The following is a 27,255-nucleotide window of genomic DNA, read 5'->3' on the forward strand; positions in this document are numbered from 1 at the left end:
TTAAACCCCACTTCGAAACCCTAACTCCGTTTTGAAACCCTAATTTCAAACCCTAACCCTATTTTGAAAGCCTAATTTGAAACCTAAAACTCTCTTTAAACCCTACTTTTATACCCTAACTCCGTTTTAAACCCTAATTTCAAACCCTAAACACGTTTTGAAACCCTGATTAAAAGACCGAACTTTGTTTTGAACCCTACTTTGAAAGCCGAGCCCAGTTTTTAAACCCTAGTTTGAAACCCTAACCATGTATTGTAACCCAAATTTGAAATCCTAACCCCACATATAAACCCTAACCCTGTTTTAAAACCCTACTATGAAAACCTAGCCCTGTTTTTAAACCCTAGTTCGAAACCCTAACCTTGTTTTGTAACCCTAATTTGAAACCCTAACCCCACATTGGAACCCTAACCCTGTTTTCAAAACAGAATTTGAAACCTAAAACTCTCTTTAAACCCTATTTTGAAACCGTAACTCCGTTTTGAAACCCTAACCCCGTTTTGAAACCCTTATTTGAAGCCCAAACTCCGTTTTGAAACCTACTTTGAAAACCTAGACCTGGTTTTAAACCATAGTTTGAAACTCTAACCCTGTTTTGAAACCCTAATTTGAAACCCTAACCCGTCACTGAAACCCTAATCCTGTTTTTAAACCCTAATTTGAAACACTAAAACTCTCTTTAAACCCTAATTTAAAACCCTAACCCAATTTTGAAACCCTAATTTGAAACCTAACCCTGTTTTGAAACCCTAGTTTGAAACCCTAACCCCGTTTTGAAACCCTTATTTAAAGCCCTAATTCCGTTTTGAACCCTACTTTGAAAACCTTGCCTTGTTTTTAAACCCTAGTTTGAAACCCTAACCCCGTTTTGAAACCCTTATTTATAGCACTAATTCCGTTATAAACCCTACTTTGAAACCCTAACTTCGTTTTGAAACACTAATTTCAAACTCTAATCCTGTTTTGAAACGCTAACCCCATTTTAAAACCCTAGGTTGAAACCCTAACCCTGTTTTCAAAACCTAATTAGAAACCCTAAACACGTTTTGAAACCCTTATTTAAAGCCCGAACTTCGTTTTGAACCCTACTTCGAAAGCCTAGCCCTGTTTTTAAACCCTAGTTTGAAACCCTAACCACGTATTGTAACCCAAATTTGAAACCCTAACCCTGTTTTCAAAACAGAATTTGAAACCTAAAACTCTCTTTAATCCCTATTTTGAAACCGTAACTCCGTTTTGAAACCCTAACCCCGTTTTGAAACCCTTATTTAAAGCCCAAACTCCGTTTTGAAACCTACTTTGAAAACCTAGACCTGGTTTTAAACCATAGTTTGAAACTCTAATCCTGTTTTGAAACCCTAATTTGAAACCCTAACCCGTCATTGAAACCCTAACCCTGTTTTTAAACCCTAATTTGAAACACTAAAACTCTCTTTAAACCCTAATTTGAAACCCTAAACCAATTTTGAAACCCTAATTTGAAACCCTAACCCCGTTTTGAAACCCTTATTTAAAGCTCTAACTCCGTTTAAAACCCTACTATGAAAACCTTGCCCTGTTTTTAAACCCTAGTTCGAAACCCTAACCCTGTTTTGTAACCCTAATTTGAAATCCTAACCCCACATTGAAACCCTAACCCTCTTTTCCAAACTGAATTTGAAACCTAAAACTCTCTTTAAACCCTATTTTGAAACTGTAACTCCGTTTTGAAACCCTAACCCCATTTTGAAACTCTTATTTAAAGCCCAAACTCCGTTTTGAAACCTACTTTGAAAACCTAGACCTGGTTTTAAACCATAGTTTGAAACGCTAACCCTGTTTTGAAACCCTAATTTGAAACCCTAACCCGTCATTGAAACCCTAACCCTGTTTTTAAACCCTAATTTGAAACACTAAAACTCTCTTTAAACCCTAATTTGAAACCCTAACCCAATTTTGAAACCCTAGTTTGAAACCCTAACCCCGTTTTGAAACCCTTATTTAAAGCCCTAATTCCGTTTTGAACCCTACTTTGAAACCCTAACTCCATTTTGAAACCCTAATTTCAAACTCTAATCCTGTTTTGAAACCCTAACCCCATTTTAAAACCCTAGGTTGAAACCCTAAACCTGTTTTTAAAACCTAATTTGAAACCCTAAACACGTTTTGAAACCCTTATTTAAAGCCCGAACTTCGTTTTGAACCCCACTTCGAAAGCCTATCCCTGTTTTTAAACCATAGTTTGAAACCCTAACCACGTATTGTAACCCAAATTTGAAACCCTAACCCCACATTGAAACCTTAACCTTGTTTTTAAACCCTAATTTGAAAACCCAATCCTGTTTTAAAATCCTTATTTAAAGCTCTAACTCAGTTTTAAACCCTACTATGAAAACCTTGCCCTGTTTTTAAACCCTAGTTCGAAACCCTAACCCTGTTTTGTAACCCTAATTTGAAACCCTAACCCCACATTGAAACCCTAACCCTGTTTTCAAAACAGAATTTGAAACCTAAAACTCTATTTAAACCCTATTTAGAAACCGTAACTCTGTTTTGAAACCCTAACTATGTTTTGAAATCCTTACTTAAAGCCCACACTCCGTTTTTAAACCTACTTTGAAAACCTAGACCTGGTTTTAAACCATAGTTTGAAACTCTAACCCTGTTTTGAAACCCTAATTTGAAACCCTAACCCGTCATTGAAACCCTAACCCTGTTTTTAAACCCTAATTTGGAACACTAAATCTCTCTTTAAACCCTAATTTGAAACCCTAACCCAATTTTGGAACCCTAATTTGAAACCTAACCCTGGTTTGAAACCCTAACCCCGTTTTGAAACGCTTATTTAAAGCCAGAACATCGTTTTAAACCCTACTTTGAAAACCTCGCCCTGTTTTTAAAACCTAGTTTGAAACCCTAACCCCGTTTTGAAACCCTAATTTGAGACCGTAACACCACATTGAAACCCTAACCCTGTTTTTAAACCCTACTTTGAAAACCCAATCTCGTTTTAAACCCTTATTTGAAACCCTAACTCTGTTTTAAACCCTACTTTGAAAACCTTGTCCTGTTTTTAAACCCTAGTTTGAAGCCCTAACCCCGTTTTGAAACCCTTATTTAAAGCCCTAATTCCGTTTTAAACCCTACTTTGAAAACCGAGCCCTATTTTGAAACCAGTTTGAAAACTAAAACTCTCTAAACCCTTCTTTGAAACCCTAACTCCGTTTTGAAACCCTAATTTCAAACTCTAATCCTGTTTTGAAACCCTAACCCCATTTTAAAACCCTAGGTTGAAACCCTAACCCTGTTTTTAAACCCTAATTTGAAACCCTAAACACATTTTGAAACCCTTATTTAAAGCCCGATCTACGTTTTGAACCCTACTTTGAAAACCTAGCCCTGTTTTTAAACCCTAGTTTGAAACCCTAACCCCATATTGAAACCCTAACCCTGTTTTTAAACCCTAATTTGAAAATCCAATCCCATTTGAAACCCTTATTTAAAGCCCGAACTTCGTTTTGAACATTACTTTGAAAACCTAGCCCTGTTTTTAAACCCTAGTTTGAAACCCTAACCCCACATTGAAATCCTAACCCTGTTTTTAACCCCTAATTTGAAAACCCAATCCTGTGTTGAAACCCTTATTTAAAGCTCTATCTCCGTTTTAAACACTATTATGAAAACCTAGCCTTGTTTTTAAACCCTCGTTCGAAACCCTAACCCTGTTTTGTAACCCTAATTTGAAACCCTAACCCCACATTAAAACCCTAACCCTGTTTTGAAAACACAATTTGAAACCTAAAACTCTCTTTAAACCCTATTTTGAAACCGTAACTCCGTTTTGAAACCCTAACCCCGTTTTGAAACCCTTATTTAAAGCCCAAACTCCGTTTTGAAACCTACTTTGAAAACCTAGACCTGGTTTTCAACCATAGTTTAAAACTCTAACCGTGTTTTGAAACCCTAATATATGCGTTGATTGCCTATTTTATAGTTTTCTTTGCACTGATTTCCTAATCCATCGTGCATTTGTTCATTCAAACAAGCAGTACCGAATGTGAATCAAACTACAGTATATCCAGCGAATTTTAATTACAGTGGTGCCTTGAGATACCCGTCTAATTTGTTATGTGACAGTGATCGTAACTCAAAACACTCAAATCATCTTTTCCCATTGAAATGAATGGAGATGCCATTAATCTGTTCCAGCCTTCCCCCAAAAACACAACAACATTTTTTTTATTTTAATGATGCAAAATAGCACTCCATAATATTGAACTTTATAAAACATACAGTGATGATAGAATGAAATAGAATTAAAAAGAATTAAACAGTTTTTGTTACACTTCATCAATTGAATATTCATTGTGCTGCTTTTTCTGGTGCGCTCTCCTTGGCCACCTGGGGCAGTATAATAGAAATAGGCAAATATTTTGTTCATTGAGACTCTTGACTCCACTCATGATTATTATTATTAATCAGTTTATTTGAAAGGGGACAATGATAAGGACCATGACTGCGAGTACCCTTAGACGCATAGATATGACACACCCCTTCGAGCTCCACGCATTCCATGTTTGTGGTTGACACGAAAACCAAAATAGCAAGGATCCCTGCCTATTGTGCTGCATACGGTTGCACACAATGCCATACTCGGAATAATCTTTCACAGGTAAAAAAGAAATTGGGGCTATTTTTTCCAACTAGCACATGCTTGGACATTAGTTTGAGAGTAAGCTTGAACAGCGTGAAGCCTCTTTTGTGAAGAATTCACTACTTGCAAAAGTGCTGCTTAATGACTTGAGTTCACCGCCCCCTCCAACCCACGTATCTCAAGTTTGCGCTAGCAAGTCAGAGCAAAGAAAATGGTCGAACGACAGCTCGTATCTCCAAAAATCTGAAGGCCCCACTAGATCATTGTGCAAAATTGTAGGTGTGTGAGAAGGAAAAGTAAATCAAAACAAGGCCACGCACGCATCACCCACCTGTATCTTCTCCAGCGTGAGAAGAGGGTAAATGGCAGAGCAGCGCTTCCACAACCACAGAAGCTCGTCATTGAGGAGCTTTTCAGCAGGGGGGCACTGGCCACTGTAATTGGCTGACGCCGTTTGGGCAGAATCAGCGTTGTAGCAGCTCGGGTAAGGGGAGACACCCCATAATGCTTTGGGCCGCAGCCGTTTGATCTCCCTCAGGGTTTCCATCATTACTGACTGGGCTGCTGCCTCGAAGTCCACCTGGCATAAGAACATTGAAATAAGTCAGATTCGTCCGGTCTTTTTTTAATCCAAATTTGGGCTTGGCAGTTTGTGTTAGATGTAAAAAAAAACATTCAATATTATGAGCAGGAGACTATTTGCATTCCTTTGACATATTTGAAAGTAAAGTCAAAGTAAAAACACTAACCAAAAACTCTAAGAACTGTTATAAAAATCCACAAATGCTCATTGTATATATTAATAGTTGTTGTTGTTGAATATTTTTTGTTGTTGTTGTTAATTTAGTATGGCCCTTCAACTTAAATGTTACCCATCCCCGATTTACAGTTAAGTCACATTCAAATATTTTTTTGTATAGGCTTGAGCACACTGAAACATATTGTTCCAAAGGAAGCCATAAATAATTACTTGTCTGACAACAGTCCATGTTTTTGTTGTTTGATGATCCATCAGAGTTGCATCTGGACTCAGAGGGAGGTCCAGAACAATCCCGCACCCATGTTATGTTTTCGTGTTTTATGCTGACTAACCTTGATGAGGAAACTACAGTATTGGTTAAGTTTTTGATACATATACAGTAGGTGTTCACTTTATATCCTTGCAACGATACAGCTTTCTTAAAATCATATACATTTGTATGCAAGCTAAATACCCTCAATTCATGTGTACTCTTAGCAATTCCCTTCACAAATTTAGCTTTGTACCAAATCTCTAAACGATGTCACCTGGCAGGAAAGGCTGCATATTTACAATACCAGTCAATGTCCAGTTGATAACAGATTCAATATCGTATTAATTACGTGGTAACTAAAGTAAAATGACTTTTTGTCTGAACTTTTTCTGATCCCTTCTGTTCAGTGCTCTCAAGTTTAATTCTGCACCACCAAGTGGAGATCATCAGATAACGGGATCATTTTGGATTACTGTGCAAGGTGCCGGCAGCACAGAGCTAAGGTCACGGGTGGGCTGGAGCCTATCCCAGCTATCTTTGGGCGAGAGGCGGGGTACAACCTGAACTGCTCGCCAGCCAATTGCAGGGCACATATAAACAAACAACCATTCACGCTCACATTCACACCTACGGGCAATTTAGAGTCTTCAATTAACCTACCATGCATGTTTTGGGGATGTGGGAGGAAATCGGAGTACCCGGAGAAAACGCAGAGAGGTATTTGTAGCCTATATTAGTCAGCTGTGGGAATTTTACATCATGCTGCTGTAATCTTTGGTGACATTTTGGACACTCTTATTGTTAAGTCACACCACCGGAAATAGGTAAAAAGTGATACGGTGTGACTTGAGGAATATAACACAAGTACTGTACTATAGTGATGGGAGTTTCGGCTCTTTTTAGAGAACCGGTTCTTTGCATGGCTCCTTAGAAAGTTGCTCCTCACTTTTTTATTAATTTCTTATCAAATTATTTGCAAAATGAATTGCTATAGTAAAAATACATGATATAAAATTTGTATTATTTGTCTTGCTTTATCAATTCACACACTCACAGTGCTTCAAAAAATCCATCCATCCATTTTCTGTAGTGCTAATCCTCACTAGAGTCGCGGGTGTGCCACTGAATGTGAGTGCGAATGGTTGTTTGTTTGTATGTGCCCTGCAATTGGCTGGTGACCATTTCAGGTGGCACCCTGCTTCACAAAATTATCTGTAAAATGCAAACATATTTTTGGAATTTGGGGAGTGCATCAAATGTTTTGAGGGCATGTGTATAGCTTCTGAATCCTCTGTTACGCACAACTGAAAATGGCTGGAAACCTTGCGCAATCATTTTAGTCAGTTCCTCATCCTTTGCAATTTGTTTTACAGGGGTGTTAGCCTTTTGCAAAAACTGTCACATAGACCTCTGAGCTGTAGGTCTTGTACGAAGTGGATGATGCTGCACATTGTAGAAGCAGCGACAGTTGCAGTAGACACAGGCACCTTCATTAGTAGCAGTTTCCCTGGTTTGTTTTTTTCTCTAACTGCAGTTAGACATAGAAAAACAGATATGGAACTACAGAAGCCACTAACGGGTTGGGGGGAATTTCTTTTACGATTCCCAATATGGAATTCCATACCTTCGGCATTAATGCCATCTAGGGGTAAGACACTTATCAATACTGTACAGTAATGTCTATGTATCATCCATCATCCCTGTCCCATCTGACTTCGGGCGAGAGGCAGGATACACCCTGGACAGGTCGCCAATCACAGGGCGTAGATAGATCATTTACACTCAAACCTGACATGACACGTAAGGACAATTCAATCTTTAATGAACCTTTTTCAAATGTGGGAGGAAGCCAGAGTACCCGGAGCAAACCCACGCAAGCACAGGGAAAACATGGAAACTCGACAAAGCCAGGATTTGAACCCCTAGCTTTAGAACTGTAAGACTGATGTGCTAACCACTCACTCACTGTGCCACCCTTTTATACAGTACATGGTTGCAGATTTCTGGGGGGTTTTCAAATATTGCGTAATGTGTTTGAAAAATGTGTGTTTTGTGTGTTCAAATCATGTGGGATGGGTAAAACTATCAAATATTGCAGATTTTATTGAGGGCTTTCACTGTATATCTAATTCTTCGCATCTCTCTCCCACTGCTGCTGAGGCTGCTCTATTATCTCCATCTTCTCCTATCACCTCTCTTTAACTGGCTCGCAGCTCTCATCTGCCACACTTTCGCCCTTCTTACCCGTGACCACTTCTCCACCTCCTCCGGAGTCCAGTTAGGGAAGAACGCCTTCAGCAAGGTCCTCGATGCCTCCTGATACACGGCCTTCTTCTCTCGATTTCTCAACCACTGCGGGAGCCACTCAGCCCAGTGCACCACCCCCAGCCCAAGGTACCTGGGCATAGGCAAGGCTGCATCTAAATCCATCTGAATTTTCTGAAGATGGCTGTCCAGCCGTGTGTGCTGTGGTAAACCTCCATTGACCCTTGTGTCTTTGTCTATAAAATACGGGTAGCTTCCCAGCGTGTCCTCGTAGAAGACCGCCACACGGCCCTCGCGCTCCATCCCAAAAGATCCAGGCTCAGGCCTCATGGAGCAGGAGGAATCAGGGATGCCCCAGAAAATGATAAAAGGCTGTCCCGACAGGAGAGGTGGGCGAGCCAGCTGCGGCGGACCAGCTGTATTGAGGCCAGCGAGCAGTAAGACAAGGAGGGCCAGTGGAACTGTTGTCTGTCCGAGAAGGCCAGCTGAAGAGTAAAAGCTAGCTGATAGCTTAGTCCTGTGTTTAAAAAGTGGCCATTTTGCCTTCAGATTGAGTGGGGGATTGTTCCACTTCGTCATTGGAGCTGTTTACTGTCAGGCTCTCACTCCTCACTCCACCATGCTTCTGAAAACAATCATCAGAAAAATATAGAACTTAAAGTCATGAACAAGGTATTGAGGATAGTGCACCAAACAGCAGTAGCATTATGTGCAATTTGCTCCTGAGTTATTACCCTCCTCAAATTCACTTTCCTTTGGACACCTCAGTTTCAGGTTTTTTTTTAAATTTTTTTTACTTCAGTCTTGATAGAAATGATCAAATAATCAATCATTTGCAGGAGTGTAAGCCCTTAAATGCCAGGGTATTTATTTGATTTTTTTTTTTCATGACAAAAATGTATTATTTTCCACATAATGGGAAAATGGGAGGAAAAGTATGTGGAATTTCTTAGATTTGTCATAAAATGTGGTCTAATCTTCATCTAAATCTCAATAATAAACAAATTTAAACTAATAACAAAAACATTTTTATTTTTCGAGAAAATGTGACCATCCACAGGACAGGGATGAAAAAGTAAGTGAACCCTTGGATTTAAAAAAAAAAGTTGACCCTCCTTTGGTGGCAAATGTTTCTTGTAGGTGCAGATCAGACGTACACAACGATTAGGATGAATTTTGGACCATTCCTCTTTACAAAACTGTTGCAGTTCAGCAAGCTGCCTGGGAGGTCTGGTGTGACTAGTTTTCTTAAGTGAGGAATGTTTGGCCACAAAGGTGTTCAGAGGGAATATTTGGAACTAGATAAAACTACTAATGCAGTCAAATAATTTTTGTTGCAATCTGTGACATATCCAAGACTCTGACCACCAAAGCCCCATCACACTACTATTTATTATATGGAAAATAAGCAGAGAAAGATATTGATGTATGTTTTGTGTACTGACTTTTTTGCCCGCAGGGTTTTCCAGAGGGTGCAGAAGTCACTGCATACTGCACTTTTTGCCCCAGAGATTGGGCCTATTCATTTGGAGATTTTGAATGACATGCAGCAACATATTGTAATATTAAAATCTTTGAGTGAGTTGATTTTGGTGAAAAAAAATGCAAAAATGAGTTCTTGCACTTAATGTTGCTTTGCTGTTCAGCGGTTTTGTTCCATCTTTGAATGGTAGTAATTGTTATGCACGAGAGCCCTATGCACTGGGAAAAACTCACAGGTGGCTATGTGATTATTTTGTTGTTTTGCTTCAAACCCTTTGTTGTAGAGGAGTAATGTTTTGATACATGCAGTTGAGCATGAAATATACACTATTTAGATACTGTGAAGTTCATTGTTTCAATAAAAAAAAAAAAAACACATGCATATATTTTGTCCATATTGAAAATTGCATTTTTGTCATACATCTGGTTAGAAAGTGCACAGATACAGAATAAGCCAGTGCAATTCGACTCAGGTTTGATAAATGAAAACATTTGCATATACAGTGGGTACGGAAAGTATTCAGAACCCATTAAAATTTTCACTCTTTGTTATATTACATCCATTTGCTAAAATCATTTAAGTTCTTTTTTCCCCCTCATTAATGTAGACACAGCACCCTATTTTGACAGAAAAAAACAGAATTGTTGAAATTTTGGGAGATTTATTAAAAATGACAAATTGAAGTATCACACAGCCATAAGTATTCAGACCCTTTGCTCAGTCGTTAGTAGAAGCACCCTTTTGAGCTAATAAAGTTTTTCACAACTGGATTTGGGGATCCTCTGCCATTCCTCTCCACTTCTGTCAGGTATGATGGTGAATGTTGGTGGACAGCCATTTCCAGGTCTCTCCAGAGTTGCTCAATTGGGTTTAAATCAGGGTTCTGGCTGGGCCATTCAAGAACAGTCACGGTGTTGTTCTGAAGCAATTCCTTTGTTATTTAAGCTGTGTGCTTAGGGTCATTGTCTTGTTGAAAGGTGAAACTTCGGCCCAGTCTGAGGTCCTGAACACTCTGGAAAAGGTTTTCATCCAGGATATCCCTGTACTTGGCCGCATTCATCTTTCCTTCGATTGCAACCAGTTGTCCTGTCCCTGCAGCTGAAGAAAAAAAAACACAGCATGATGCTGCCACCACCATGCTTCACTATTGGGACTGTATTGGACAGGTGATGAGCAGTGCCTGGTTTTCCTCACACATGCCGCTTAGAATTAAGGCCAAAAAGTTCTATCTTGGTCTCATCAGAACAGAGAATCTTATTTCTCACCATGTTGGAGTCCTTCAGATGTTTTTTTAGCAAACTCCATGTGGGCTTTCATGTGTCTTGCACTGAGAAGAGGCTTCCGTCGAGCCACTCTGCCATAAAGCCCCGACGAGTGGAGGGCTGCAGTGATTTTGACTTTCTAGAACTTCCTCCCATCTCCCGACGGCATCTCTGGAGCTCAGACACGGTGATCTTTGGGATCTTCTTTACCTCTCTCACCAAGGCTCTTCTCCCCCAATTGCTCAGATTGGACGGACGGCCAGCTCTAGGATCGTCCCAAACGTCTTCCATTTCAGGATTATGGAGGCCATTGTGCTCTTAGGAACCTTAAGTGCAGCATAATTTTTTTGTAGCCTTGGCCAGATGTGTGCCTTGCCACAATTCTGTCTCTGAGCTCTTCAGGCAGTTCCTCTGACCTCATGATTCTCATTTGCTCTGATATGCACTGTGAGCTGTAAGGTCTTATGTAGACAGGGATGTGGCTTTCCTAATTAAGTCCAATCAGTATAATCAAACACAGTTGGACTCCAATGAAGGTGTAGAACCATCTCTAGGATGATCAGAAGAAATGGACAGCACCCGAGTTGAATATATGAGTGTCACAGCAAAGGGTCTGAATACTTATGGGTGTGTGATATTTCAGTTTTTCTTTTTTAATAAATCTGCAAAAAAATTCAACAATTAAATTTTTTTGCTGTCTATATGGGTTGCTGTGTGTACATTAATGAGGGGAAAAAAAGGAACTTAAATGATTTTAGCAAATGGTAGCAATATAACAAAGAGTGAAAAATTTAAGGAGGTCTGAAAACTTTCCATACCCACTGTAGTCCTCCCACAAAGTGTAAAGTAAACTGTGTGGCAATTTAGCATGTTAACTCCTCAGACATCACATCAAGCCATGCAGTTTGACAGTTCAAGAGTATTCATGTATTAAGGATTGTTATTAAAGCTCATGTTAATACAAAAAGGACATTTTCCTAAGAAGGAGCACTTATTTTCACTTTTTCCGTTATTTGTTTTTTAATTATTATTATTTCTGTGGAGGTTGATGCGAGTTACTGCAAGGGGAAAACTGTTTCAATGCTTGTTTAGTACTGTAGGAGAAATAAAGGAAATTCAGAAGGGAAAAACAAAACAAAAAGCCAATCTTGTCATTGTTATTTGCATATTCTCTAAGTGAAAGGGGGGGAATCAGAAATTGTGTTTTTGTAAAATTGTTAGTGACATTTTGTTGTCAGGCCATATCGCCCAGCCGTTGAAGCACCTATTCAATTTTGGTGAGAATGGCAATAGCCGTCCTGTATGAAACACGAAGTAGTCTGCTAGCGAACAAATACATGCCTTCCTTTGCGCATTTTCTTTGAATCTTGTTAAAAGTTTGGTGTTAAACAGTGGCGTTGTACAGTAAGTCGTGTTTTTAGCATTGCTTATAAAAATGGTGCACCTTGCCCAAAGTCTGTGGTAATCCATTGAGGATTCATAATGCCGTGTTAGGTTTTTGGTGTGTTACATGCCATTGGTGTTTGTTACACTTGGTGTGTATAAGAATAAGCAGAACTTTGTTCCATTTGGATGGATTCTGATTGCTTGTAAGGTGTGGATTATTAGCAGATGATTTGCCCCGGTGAAATCCATTATGCTCGTGACATTATCCCTTAAAATCACACTCTAAGAAATGACTTTGGACACACAATCTGCTTTTTGCCTATAATGGAGTTTGCTTTTCATCCACTTTCATGATTCGAGAATTATGGTCTTTTTTTTTTTGGATTCCTTGGTGATCTACTCTCGATGAATATGTAGTACTTTCATCTTGCTGTTTCATGAGGTCTGGTTAAGAGCAGGACTAACGGCATATGATTTATTTATGCCAGAGGGGTTGTTGTATTGAAATTTGTGTTTGATACACAGTATTTATTTTACTTTTCTTTACTTCCAATCCTCTTATCACTTTATCTTGTGCTTCATTGGCCTTTTATAGATTCTACAGTCATACCCAAATTTATGACGAGCACTGAAACATTTTCAAATGTATCTGCCGACTTATTTTCTTAATGTTACTGGTATCTTAATAATCATTATATTATAGTACAGTAAATTAAAAAAATGTGCAGCAGAAATATTTCATTAGCATTATGCTCAAACATAAAGCAAGATCTCAGTTTTGAATTATGCAAAGCTGTCAAACTGTAAGATTAGTGCATAAAATTGAGCTCAGCTATGAGCAAGGGAAATTTTTATTTTGACCTTTCCTCCATTATGAACTATAGCATTCTTACTCGATTTTTGCCAGTATATATACTCTCTATATAAACTATATTCCATCATTGACCCAATGTGTTTATTTATGCAAATACTCCCATAAAGGTTAAGTCATTTATTAGAGTGGAGGTCTTTTTCTTTTAATGCACAATGTATACTTTAATAATAATATTAAATCATTGGTCACTGATGGAACCACTGACCGTGTACTGTAGTGGTTTACTCACATAAACTCTCCGTGCAGGCAGCGTGGGTTCATTTCCCCATTCAGAGGCAGTGTGAATGGTTCTCTGTCACGATATGTGCCCTGTGATTGACTGGCAACCACTTCAGGGTGTGGTCTCCCTTTTCCCAAAGTTAGCTGTAATAGGCTTCAGCTTCCACGACCCTGAACAGAATAAGATGTATAGAAAATATGTATGCATACATATATATGTATATAACAGTGATATATGTTGTACAATACTGGATTTTTCTTTTTATGGACACTCCACAATTGTCATTCTCCCACATGGACTACAGATATAGCCACTCTTTCTCCCACCTGCCACCTTTGCAGCAAGGAATCCTCCCTTCTTGTCAATGTATGCATCACATTGTTCTTGTTATTTTTTCTCAATCTCTAATTCTTTCAGGTCAGAGCTATTGTGTTGTAGAAGCTGCCTGTGGTTTACAGCAGCAATTTCCCTTTAAACTCTGTTCCAATATAACTTCTATCACTCCACTGAATGGAGGGAAAAAAATGGAAAGTCTTTTTTCCCGATTTACTCTGACATGTTTCACTTGCAAATGCATACAGGGGCAACAAAACTAACTGAACATGTCAGTAATAAGGCATCTTCTGTTCAGCCCCGAGAGGTCTGACAAAGCGATGGAAATTAAAGCACCTGAGTGACTCTATGTGAGGTGAAATGGCGGCACGGTGGCCGACTGGTTAGCCTCACAGTTCTGAGGACCTGGGATCAAATCCGGCCTCGCCTGTGTGGAGTTTGCATGTTCTCCCCTTGCCTGGGTGGGTTTTCTCCAGGTACTCCGGATTCCTCCCACATCCCAAAAACATGCATGATAGATTAATTGAAGACTCTAAATTGCCCGTTGGTGTGCGAATGGTTGTTTGTTTATGTGTGCCACGCAATTGGCTGGCGACCAGTTCAGGGTGTACACCGCCTATCGCCCGAAGTCAGCTGGGCTAGGCACCAGCATGCCCTCAACCCTAGTGAGGATAAGCGGTAAATGGATGGATGGATATGAGTTGGACTTTGAGTTCTTTTATCCTGTGACACCAACCACAGAGTCGCTGATAAATCACACCCAATAAACCACCCATAAGCCTCGAGCACTTTTTCAGCTAGAAGCCCTCCAAAAAATGCCTGCTTACATTTCAAATTGCTTTTTCACCCTGGTATCAAGGGCTCCGTCCCTCCTGTGTGGTTTTTGCATATTCTCCCCTTGCTAGTGCAGGTTAACCTTCAGTACTCTAGCTTCCTGTCACATTGCAAAAACATGCATGCTACATTTGTTAATTCCATCCATCCATTTTCCTTACCGCTTATCCTCACTGGGGTCGCAGGCTGCTGGAGCCTATCCCAGTTATCTTCGGGCGGGTTGGGGTACACCCTGAACCGGTCGCCAGCCAATTGCAGGGCACATAGAAACAAACAACCATTCTCACTCACATTCACACTTACGGGCAATTTAGAGTCATCAATCAACCTACCACACAAGTTTTTGGGATGTGGGAGGAAACCGGAGTGCCTGGAGAAAACCCACGCAGGCACGGGGAGAACATGCAAAGTCCACACAGGCGGGGCCGGGATTTGAACCCCGGTGCCCAGAACTGTGAGGCAGATGTGCTAACCAATTGATCACCGTGCCGGCACATTTGTTAACTGAAGACTCTAAATCACGTATCAAACTCAAGGCCCAGGGGCCAAATCTGGCCCGCCTCGTCATTTTATGTTACCGGCGAAAGCAAATCAGGTGCAACTTCCATGATTCTTGCTAAAATAACTGAACAAACTATTATCCTTGAATTCTGATTTCAAAACTAGTTATCCATCAATTTGTTGTGTCTATGTAATAATATGAGGAAGCGATTAATCATTTATATGGTTTAATGGCCCTCTGAAACCGTAACTACAATGTGGCACGCAATAAAAATGAGTTTGACACCCCTGCTCTAAATGGTCTTTACCTGTGAATATGTTTGATAATGTTTGTTAGTCCTGCGATTAGCTGGCAACCAGTCCAGGTTGTACCCCGCCTCTTGGTCAAAGTCAGCTGGGATTGACTCCTGCTCACCTGCCACCCTCGTGAGGAAAAGCACTATAGAAAATGGATGAATGGATAAATTGATTTTTTTTTTCTTTCTGAACTGTAAATAAAAATTTCTGCAACTTGACTCAATTTAAAGTATTTACCTGTTATCACCACAGAGACTAACAGAACATCTGAATAATCTCCCATATCACATCCTTGCTAAAGCTAAGAGGGTTAAAAAGGTCATTGAATGCATAGTATACTCTAAATAAAGGCTTTTTAATCCTCAAGCATATGTGCCAGAAAGAAGACAGATGGTTGCTTCAGTCTGCATTTATTATAATAATTTGGTACTGTGAGATAGCTAGGCCTATTAAAAAAATTATTCAATTCATCACATTACTTTTTGTATCTGCCACAAACAGCAGAGAAAGGACGGCGAGAGTTGGCAGGAGCCCAATATTGTACCGACAAACACTACATAAAAAACTATAAAAAGATTATGTTACGAATTAGTAGTTTAGATATATTCATTTTATAATGTCAAACTTTTTCCAGCAATCTTTAACGGTCAGTTAATACCTTAATTGAATGCTACCTTGCAGAATATGTGCAGTCCCTCACGCTATGTCAGAGGTGAAAGGACTGCGTGATAGCTGCTTAATCTGTTGGGACAAAGCTGCTGGTCTGTGTTTACAAGTCTGTCTGGACTGAGGCTCATCCTGAGCCCACCTCTCCTCAACTTGAAGGAATAGATGCACTTCTATATACTGTATTGGCAACTGCAAACCATACACTAACAGTATCTACTTCTACTACTTAGCACTTAGCAAAGTCTCTTTCAAAAATCTATTGCAAATTACTGTAATTTGTAAACACATTTTGTGTGGTAAGGTTACCGTGCCAGAGGCACTGCCACATAGATACACACAGTACGATCCAATCAGGAAGTGAGATTAGCACGGTAATTATGTCACACCAATCTGATTCCTTCAAAAGCACCCATGCAGTTGTGATGCACCAAAGTGTCGGCGCATCTTTATAGGCTTAGCGAGCTGTTTGTAATGTTCCTCTATCCATCCATTTTCTTTATCACTTATCCTCATTAGGGTCACGGGTGAGTTGGAGTCTGTACTGGCTCAATTTGTGTGAGAGGCGGGGTACACCATGGACTGGTCGCCAGCCAATTGCAAGGCACATACTGTATAGACAAACAACCATTCACACATATGGACAATTTAGCTTCTTCAATGAACCTAACATAAATGTTTTTGGAATGTGGAACCAGTTTTGTACCAGAGTACAAAAAAAAAAAACTCCACACGGGAAGGCCAGAGCCTAACGCCCCAACATCAGAACTGTGTGGGTAGGTGCTAAACCCCCATTTCTAAAGTCAAATTTTGTTGTTGTGTTTTGTTTTGTAAGGCCTTCAATTTTATTGAAGCGGACTAACATAAGATTCTATAAAGTCTGACGTCTTTGGCCTTACTGCTGCTTTTTTACCACTGGGTAATAACTGTAAATAATTTGATTTACTGCACAGTGGAACATCTAAGGTCGAACACAATCAATTATGGCAGACTGGTCGACCTCGGACTATTCACATTTGGGAACAATTTTTTCTAATGGAAATGAATGTGAATTGGAAAAAAAAATTTTTTCCATCATATAAAATTTACCAAGTAGCTCAGTAATTTTGTGCAGTCATTCAAGTGTAAATTTGAATACATTTGACACACCACAAAGAAAGTTGTCGGTCTTTGCACGTTTGCATGAAACAAAGTTTTGAATTTACTTTATAGGGTCTTAGAACCAGTGGTTCTAAAACTGGGGTCCAAGGATCCTTGGGGTTCCAAGAGCCACAACATGACTGAGGGTCCACAAAATAATTTGCAAAGAATTATGTTGTATCATTTTTGCATACCTACAGTACATGGACAACAGCGCACCAATAAAACAAACACACTAAACCAACCAAACAAACAAACTAATCCTCCCTATCTCTGGGCCAATTAAAAGCTCTTATATGATTATGATAGAGTGTATCACATAAATTTGATGTCGCTGCTTGTGCACAGAATTATTTGTTTTCTCCCGCTTTTCTTATGTAGAGTAGTACAGGGGAGGCAAGGAAAGGCAACCTCTGCAAAATCTTTGCGGCTTGGAAGCACATACCTGGACCTCCTTGGGTCAGAAGTATCCAATGTGGATAAATCATTGCTAAATCAAGGTCTAAATGGGCACCATGTCTTTGGCCATGTCCAGCACAATTAACTCTGTGATTGCCTTCCACAATGTGAAAATGATGTCGCTCATGTTTTGTTTCTAAGCGGGAATCTGGCATATGCGCAAACTACTTCCCCATTCGGCAAATCAGGTACAAGCACTTCCGCCGCGCTCGGGTGACTGGGGACGGGAACAGTTTTAAAGCACCCGTATAAGTCTTTATTTTAAACACAAGATGTCACCACAGAGCCACCAAAGGTGACAATAGATGGTGATTGGGCTGTGTTCATGTTTACATGCATGGTATCAGATTTGTATAAATAAATGATATACATGTATTCAACTTTGTCCAAAGATACCAACCATAATGAAAACAAGAATTTTAGAAAGTTCAGCTTCAAACTGTAATCATTTAATCAATCCTTGTTATGATTGTTAGCAAATCACAGACAGGAAGTCAGCTATTCCGTGTTCCACGTTGGTCACATGACATTCTGCATACCACGAGATTAAAGTCGTTAGTGGCTTTATTGAAAAATAGTCGCTAGAGTGGTTTAAAAAGTCACGAAATATAGCGACCTGGAGTTGTATCACACAAGTCTTGGTCTCAAGAACGGTCTTGGGACAACATTTCAAAGGTCCTGGTCATGTTTTAGACTCACCTCCCAAAAGTCTTCATAGCTTCATGTGTTACTAACCCCCCACCACCCCCGTAATGACCACAACATTTGCGGTATTGTGACTGAGGTACACAGAATGTATTACAAATAACATTTAATTTAAAGAGAGAATGCTCCTTAACTGTTCAACCTTGTCATCGTTTTTCAAATAGATTTTGATGGTCTTGGTCTTGGCACGGTCTCGGCTTGTCTCAGTCTTGGTCATGACTGGGTCTCAATCCCCTTGGTCTTGGTCTTGTTTTGGTCTCGCTGACTTCTTGTCTCGGGCAAGTCTTGGTCTCCAATAGTGTGGTCTTGAGCACAGCACTATAGCGACCTAATCACAAAGTTGGAAACACGGATGTCATGGTCTGTGTTTTAGTTTAGATTCTATTTAGTTTTGTTTCATGTTTTCCTGTGTCCCATGTTGTTCAAATGTCTTGTGTGTGCATTTAGATATTATGCCCACCTGTTCTCGTCAACCCTCTACATTGTGCCAACCAATCAGTTCCCTCCAGCCACCCGTGTCTTGCCTCCAACACTGTGAAAGCCCGAACCTGACAGAATGCAGCAAACTATAAAGGACCCAGTAGGAAGCACACGGCATCGCCCAAGACGCCGCCAGTCTGCCTCCCAGCCCCATCAGCCTGGCGACCAAACCTACCCTCCTCCGGTAAGCCCTATCATTCCTTCTTCTCTGTCCTTTTCATCAGTGTCACTCACTTGTCCTAGTTATTCACCAAGCCCTAACAGTTTTATTTTTTTAGATATCTGATTATGAAGATGGCCCCAATTCAATTCACCTTCTTTCTGACACCGATTCGGACTCCGATTTTGAATATTATTTTTTTAACGGTTCATTTTTCTCTTCCCAGTCAATTGTCATCACGTTATCCCTTTCCTGATCCCTGTGAGTTTCCTTCCAACCTTTACTTGGGCGCCTCTGTTGGCCACCACGTGAAGGTCCTGGGCAGATGGCCAAACGGACCTTCGCGTGGTGGCCAACAGAGGCGCCTAAGTAAAGGTCAAATTTCGTCATCCTATTTTTCTGCCCCTGTTTCAAAGTCACATTTTTTTTGTACCCTTTTCCACACCTCATTCCACGCCTCTGACCAAGTCAGGTCCCTCCAAACCTGCCGCCAAGTCACCTTGTTCCGTGTCTATTTCGTTACTTCATCTAGTACCACACGTGTTTCCTAACTTCCCAAGTTCCTGTGCACTCTGCCCCTCTTGTTTCCTGTTCTCCCAAATCTCCATATCAGCAGGCTGAAGAAGTGACTGTAGACCCCATTCCTGCTCCTCGGCAGCTGCACCAGGCCCCCGTTCCTGCTCCTTGGCAGTTGCAGGGTCCAGCGGGGCACAATGTGCGGCCTCCACCCGACCCTGCTTCGGCGACTCTCGCCGAGCGGCCGCCAACCAACCCTGCTCCGGCGGCGCTCGTCCAGCGGCCGCCACCCGACCCTCTTGCCTGGCTCCTGCATTGCCGTTGGGTCTGGCAGCCAAGCACCGCACATGTGGTGGCCTGGACGGCTACCAGAATGGCCCTGATGGGCCAAATTGTATGACCAACTTCTACATTTTATGGTCTTATAATTTTGGACCCAATCAACTACATTTGGCTTACAGAGTGTAACCTTAAAAATAAACCACAAGGTTTTTTTCAGATAATGTCAAAATGTTGTGAAACTTACCAAGGCCAAGGTTGTTCTTTCCACACAGCCTGGACATTGTTTCAGAGTATCTTCACCTTCACATTTTCCTCTTTAGAAAATTCAAAGTACTCTCCTGGATTAGTGAAGACATGGAAAAAGATGCAGCCGAAGCAGCCTAACACCGGGAAGAGAGAGGGGTAGGGAGGCAGTGGGATGAAGAGTCCGGAATAGCCATGCTTGAGGTGAAATTTGACAAAACAAAGAAGAAAGTCAAGCTGAAGAAATTCACAGAAGGAAAAAAAAAAAGTACATGGAAAGATGTGTGGGTAGGAATGTGTCTGTGTGCCAGGCTAAGCTTCCTTACTGCGAAATACTAAACGAGTTCAGCAATGACAACGCCGGTTCACATGACCATCGACACCTGCCGTAATCCCATAATCCTCTGGTCTACTGCTGCTACCCTTGTCCAAACAAACACTTGACATGTTGGATTATCTCACCTGCCTTCCTCCAACCGGAAACACTTACTTCCTCTTTTACTTCCACTCTTGTTCATCTACAGTATTTCTCTCTTTCTATCCATAGTCTTATTTTTCATTGGCCTCTATTTAGGACAATAATATAGACGCAACATAGTGGGAACAGTTTGGTGAATTTTTGCCCTTGTCCAAAAAGCAAAGTTCATAAAAAAATGCTATTAATTAATAATTTAATGGCGGCACGGTGGTCGACTGTTTAGAGCGTCTGCCTCACAGTTCTGAGGTCCGGGGTTCAATCTCCGGCCCCGCCTGTGTGGAGTTTGCATGTTCTCCACGTGCCTGCGTGGGTTTTCTCCGGGCACTCCGGTTTCCTCCCACATCCCAAAAACATGCATGGTAGGTTAATTGACAACTGTAAATTGCTCGTAGGTGTGAATGTGAGTGCAAATGATTGTTTGTTTATATGTGCCCTGCGATTGGCTGGCAACCAGTTCAGGGTGTACCCCGCCTCCTGCCCGATGACAGCTGGGATAGGCTACAGCACGCTCGCGACCCTAGTGAGGAGAAGCGGCTCAGAAAATGGATGGCTGAATACATTAATTAATAAATTAATTCATAAATTAAATTATTATTCATTAATCAAGTATGGCTGTTTTAAAATGGAAGGCATGGAAATAAAAGGTCATCAGAAAAATAAATACTTAAAACAGGTATCCGGTCTAAATGGTTATATTTCATTAACAAGTTGATTTTATGTATTTTTTGCTCATAAAATGAAACAGTCATTTCTAATATCAATCCATTTTGAAGCAATTATTAAATAACTAATTGCCTTTGCAAAGCCCCCCTTTTTTTTTTTTTTGCTAAAATTGACACGCCCCCCACGTTTTGATGTGACGTCAGTGGCAGAAGTGGAGATCAAATTCACTGCATAGCTGCTCTGGGAAAAGCATTTTACTCTAATATAAAGTGGCAGTATTTAGTCATATTTTATATATTATCACTGTGAAGAGGAATCCCCTCACCTCCAAATTGTCAATGTTTCAGGAAATAAAAAAATAAAAAAATAACAGCTTGCTTGAGTTTCCAAATACAGCTCTGTTCAAGTTGGTATTATACAGTACCTTATATTGCCGTCACATACCGTGGTACTCTAACGTGAACAACAGCTATCTCACATGAACAACAGCTAGCACCCTATATGTTCAATCTAGCGCTGCGCCGATCGATCGGCCACCGATCATGATCGGCCGATTTCCGTGGAAAACATATGATCGGCAATTGTCTATAAATGCCTTTCATTGCCGATCACAAAGACCGATCACCCGCAACTCGTACTTTGCTACCTGCAGAGAATATATGCAGTGTTGCGCAAGGTTGGGCAATTAATAAAAATTTTAGCGTGCGTTAAGCTGTTTATTGACTAAATGCACAACAAAAATAATTACCCTTATTTTATATTAAAATAAAAGACATTGTTTTAGAAATCGCCAGCTTACACTAACATTTAATAGAAAACCCTATTGACGGGCTAACTAATATTAGCATGTAATCACAGGAAGGATTTACCTTCAAATATTGAATATTGACACTCAAACGCCATTCTTCCTAATCTGTGAAAAACAAATTTAAATTATAACACGATTTATCTTTTTTAGTTTATGCAACCAATGAGTAGAAATAACTAATAATAATTTGCACGACTGGCTAGCACATCTGCCTCACAGTTCTGGGGACCTCGGTTCAAATCTGGCCTCGCCTGTGTGGCGTTTACATGTTATCCCCGTGCCTGTGTGGGTTTTCTCCGGGTACTCCAGTTTCCTCCCACAGCCAAAAAACATGCATGGTCATGCATACATGCACGATCTGCTGTTGTGTAAACCTCCACATCCCGTTAGCGTGACTGGCTCGCTTCTTCTGCAGACGTATCTCTGTAACTTCTCCGGTGTAATCGATCTCTTGTCCACAGCTTATATAATTGTTTTAAACACCCGGCTGGTGTTTTTTTTTTTTTTTAAATTCATTATTTATTTGTTTAAAATTGTCTCACTAGAAATGTTTGTAGACAAAAAATGCAGTTTCCTGCTATATGCACAATGTGAAATTAAGAAAAATTTTATCAACCAAAATTGTTTGAAACTAACTGGTCTTTCATTCGTAAGTGAAATGTCTCATTTTCTCTAGTGAATTTTGAATATCCATCCATCCATTTTCTGAGCCGCTTCTCCTCACTAGGGTCGCGGGCATGCTGGAGCCTATCCCAGCTGTCATCGGGCAGGAGGCGGGGTACACCCTCAACTGGTTGCCAGCCAATCGCAGGAATTTTGAATATCTCTTGTATATTCATAATTGCTTTTACCAAGCAAAAATATATTTTACCCTTATACTTAATTATTCCGATAGAATTGTCAGTAGAATACTCGATTACTAATTGCAGCACTACTAGATGCAAATTCTTATTTGTGACAGATCTGTTTAATGTCACTTCAGAAATAAAATGAGAAAAAGTAAGGCATAGCACAGCATTTTCATAGAATAACTGAAAACGTACTATCGATCAGTTTTGAAGGGGCAATAAACTAAGCCCCCCGCCCTTAACAATTGGCTTTGAAGGTGCAAAATTTTTGATCAGCCCCCACTTTATCAAATTTGTATTGATAAATAAATATCCGTGCATCAATTTTCTGTACCGCTTATCCTCACAAGAGTCACAGGCATGCTGGAGCCTATCCCAGCTGTCTTTGGGCGAGAGGCAGGGTACACCCTTAACTGGTCGCCAGGCAACCGCATGGCAAATATAAACAAACAGCCATTTGCACTCACATTCCCACCTACGGCCAATTTAGAGTCTTCAATCAACCTACCACGCATGGTTTTAGGATGTGGGAGGAAACCGGAGTACCTGGAGAAAACCCACGCGGGCACGGGGCGAACATGCAAACTCCACACAGGTGAGGCCGGATTTGAACCCGGGTCCTTTGAGAACTGTGAGGCAGATGTGCTAACCAGTCGTCCACAGTGCCAATAATATATACGTATATATATATCCAGGATGCCTAATGATTTGAACTGTGATCTGGCTGCTTGAGAGCGCTCTCTAACGGCAGAGAGGAAAAACAAGCATGCAGGGACATGGTCTCGAGTGAGCAGTATTATAGTTTGGCTGATGCTGTGGCTCTGAGCCAAAAGATTTGCTGTGTGAAAGCCCCTCTTTTGTGCTCTGCTAGCGTGACAGTATCCAATTGGAATGTGCCACTGCGAAGGCAACCCAGAGCGATGGCTGCTTGTCTTGCTGTCCATGTGGTGTTATTACAGACTGACAAGGACCAAAACTCTACTCACAAGTCGGGAAAAAAACAAAAAAAAAGTAACATTGATTAGCTGGAAAGAATTTTCAAGTGTTAAAGAAGTCAAAAATGGTATGTTTGATGATCAGTTTCAGTGATACAGTATTGTAATACTTTTACTAATGTGATACAAATTAAAAAGGTAAGATCTGTGTATTCTGGCAGTTGTTTTTTTAACATGAGTGTAGTGGGGATTTAGCTGAGCAAGAGAGCAAAAGCTCTGAACAGGATTTGAACTGGTCCGATAATCCTCAGGGCTCTTCAGGTGGCTCGTCCTCATGAAAGCTCTCTGTGTGTGTGTGTGCGTGTGTGTAATTTCTCGTGTATAATGCGTATTTCCCCCCCTAAAATTGTCAAAAGTCAATAGTGTGCATTATACATAGGTATATGGGCAAATGGGAAAATACCTCACATTTTATAAATGTAGGCCGCCATCTAGTGGTTATGAAAAAGGTTTAGCCTTCACTTTCATTCCAATATGACAGGGGTACTATGACTGCATATATGTACAGTTGTGCCTATAAATTTACATACCCAGGTAGAATTTGGGAAATGTTTTATTTTTTTTTTTAATATGACTGATGACTGAACAACAACCATCATTAATTTATTTATGGTTATGTTTTGTTTAATGATAATGCTTTTCTGAAATGCTTAACCGTTTAATTTGAATCCCATTAAAATAAAATTAAATGTGTTTCGCCTGGTCCTTCATGTTTTCTTTGAAGAATTGTACCCATCTTACAAATTCTGCCTGGGTAATCAAACATATGAGCACAAAATACAGATAATATTTCATGTTTTGATCATATGAGTAGAAGAAAAATCCATCCATCCATCCATTTTCTGAGCCGCTTCAAGGGTCGCTGGAGTGCTGGAGCCTATCCCAGCTATCAACGGGCAGGAGGCGGGGTACACCCTGAACTGGTTGCCAGCCAATCGCAGGGCACATATAAACAAACAACCATTCGCACTCACATTCACACCTACGGGCAATTTAGAGTTGTCAATTAACCTACCATGCATGTTTTTGGGATGTGGGAGGAAACCGGAGTGCCAGGAGAAAACCCACGCAGGTACGGGGAGACCATGCAAACTCCACACAGGCGGGACGTCATTGGTCAGATCGGCGAATTATGACATTAAAGCCGATCAGCATAAAATGTTAATTATATAAAATCGGTGAAGTCTAATAACAATAATACACAAATACACAAAACAAAAACAGAAAATGCTTAGGTTACCCACATTGAATGGATTAACCCTTTGTAAGGCACTCATGAAAGTACTTGCCAATATAAAATGTATATGATTTTATCGACATCAGTTATTTCCTTGCATACAATTCCTTTCTCTTGGTGCATATACAGGTATGGAAAATAATATTAGACCACTTTGTTTCGTCAATGTCTTAGTCATTTTGATGCCAGGTGCCATTATAGGTATACAGAGGTGGGTAGGAACACGTTACATTTACTCAGTTACATTTACTCAAGATTTGTGTTAAGAAACTGTACTTTCACTCCATTACAATGATCTACATGCCGCTCGCTAATTTTATTTATCAATTATTGCGTGTGTGATCTATTTTTAGACTTCACCTTCCGCATAGGGCGCTGTTGTGCCAATCCAACGTGATCACTAGTATCATTTGAATCCAGCTCATCAATCAAACGGCACAAGGCAGCCACATGACCACACACAACATTTTTGATTTGGCTTCACGGGCATAGGTATAAACACTAGATACACCAGCCAGATTAATCGACATGCTTAAGTGGCGGTCATGTTGGAAATCTCGTCGTTCCCATAGAAGGCAATGGCGCGCGACTGTGTTTACATTACAAATGATAAAAACAACAGCTTTCAAACATTGTATTATTTACATGGCAGTATGTATGCATGGTAATTCCTCAAGTTAAAACATATGTACAAGTGTGTGTGTGTGTGTGTGTGTGTGTGCGTTTGTGTGCGTTGAGCATGGTCTTTGTGGATGTTCAGAGCTCAGCAGCCGTGTCGGGGTAAGGACAGAGAAATTTGGAGTAAAGGCGGTTTAAAAAAGAAAGGCTGAAAGAAAAAAAAGTGTGCCTCAGGAATTTAAAAATGAAAAGAGAATGTTTTTCTCTTAATGCGATTAAATTATTCCATTTCACTGCTTTCCCAGCCGCCAGTTTGAGCTCCTTCAGAGCACACAGTGGCAACACAACACTGTTTTCAAGACAGGTCGGTTGGGGGGGTGAGGAAGAGGCAACAGTACTGTAAGGGGGCTCAATGTAATGGCAAGTGAGAAAGCGCACATGAAAACTTTAATGATCAATTGCTACTTTTACATCTGAGAAACCATTACACGTGCGGCAAATTCATGTTAAAATTACACTGGAAAAAAAGGCAGAATATACGGTATAAGGAGCACCTTATATCTTTAGTATCAATGGTCACAGTTAGCTTTAACTATGTACATTTGGTGATGTCACAATTGTAGTACTGCATACGTACTATGTAACATTGAAGCATCTGTATGTATTGACAACATAGCATGCTAATCATACCCATATTCACACTTTGAGTTTAGAATTGCATGCAAGCACATTAACATTTCCTAATGTCCCAACTGTAAGTTTGTATTTCTTCTTCCCGCCCTCTCTACTATGGTACGCTACATTAAATACTATAAACCTTTATCTGCACAAAGCAAGGTATACGCTAAACCATGTAATGTCCCTTATCAATGAACAAAGTACACCCTCTACAGTACATTCTCCATTTGTGCTGGAGTTTAATATTTTATATCTCGTAATATCAGCTTGATAAGTCGTGGGCAGCAAACCTTCATGAGTTGCCCACTGACGTTTTAACTTTAAATTGTATTCATCGCACAGGGATTTATTCTTACTGTATATCCAAACTACAATTTTGTACGTGTTATTCTGTGTTTTTTTTTTCTCTGTGTGTCTAATTTTACACCTTTAGACATACACAGATCCTTCATATGCCCGAGTTGCACAATGAAGATTTACACTTTGTTCACTATCGAATTGTGTTCGCAGTGTTAACAAGAATGGTTTGTGGATCTGCAAATCTTTCCGGAACAATTCTTCCTTGGCCCATGCCATGGAGGAAGTACATAAAAGGAAGCGTAAATAACTCACAAAATCACCAGTTCCTGAATTCATCTTTGATGATTAATGAGCAGGTTTTCACTTGTAAGAAGTGAATCTGACACAGGTTTTCAGCATCGGTGGCATCTTTCTTTATTAAATGAACCATTTCCAGTTCCTCGCATGAGCGCCTCTTGCAGTGTGTTTCCAGCAGCGTAGACACAGGAGTTTGAGCTCATTGTGTTGCTGAATGGAACATGGCTCTCCATTCCCAACCTTATTAAAAGCCACTTTTGGTGGTCAGCAGAAAAAGCAAAGCAGTCCTCTGCTTGTAAGCGCATCTTTGGCCACTTTTCCCCAGCTCTGCTGCATTTTGCAGTTTTGGCCGCTGTGCTTATCTCTGCTTTTAAATCGAAGCCATTGATCTGTCAACTATATTTCAATGTTTAATAAGCAAGAGGGCACCTGGGAAATATCACAAAAATTTCACTTTTTAACAGTGACCAGACCATTTTTTTGTAGAAATACACAAAATAACTTGAACTTCACTTTATCTCAATGCACTTGCCAAATTAAGAAGTTTATATGACAAATAAGTTGTCTTAGCATCTGCTGAT

At 40.3% G+C, this 27,255-nt stretch overlaps 1 protein-coding gene across 5 annotated transcripts in view; it reads right to left on the reverse strand.

The window, feature by feature from the left end:
• The window catches only part of si:dkey-72l14.3 (Glyco_hydro_56 domain-containing protein), a 48,328-nt gene that overhangs the window by 8,938 nt on the left and 12,135 nt on the right, over positions 1–27,255 (reverse strand). Inside the window, exons 1-5 of one of the 5 annotated variants that reach the window (XM_061780309.1) lie at positions 19,754–20,446; positions 18,206–18,399; positions 13,146–13,306; positions 7,891–8,536; positions 4,965–5,213 (exon numbers count right to left, since the gene is read on the reverse strand). In XM_061780309.1, coding sequence (XP_061636293.1) covers positions 4,965–5,213; positions 7,891–8,490 — 849 coding nt within the window. In that variant the 5' untranslated portion in view covers positions 8,491–8,536; positions 13,146–13,306; positions 18,206–18,399; positions 19,754–20,446. Of the gene's footprint in view, positions 1–4,964; positions 5,214–7,890; positions 8,537–13,145; positions 13,307–18,205; positions 18,400–19,753; positions 20,452–27,255 lie in introns of those variants that run through there. The other 4 variants (XM_061780319.1, XM_061780300.1, XM_061780329.1 and 1 more) reach the window with 4 other exon arrangements.

The sequence above is a fragment of the Phyllopteryx taeniolatus genome, chromosome 1 (genome assembly GCF_024500385.1).
Source record: "Phyllopteryx taeniolatus isolate TA_2022b chromosome 1, UOR_Ptae_1.2, whole genome shotgun sequence".
In the NCBI taxonomy this organism is placed as follows: Eukaryota; Metazoa; Chordata; class Actinopteri; order Syngnathiformes; family Syngnathidae; genus Phyllopteryx; species Phyllopteryx taeniolatus.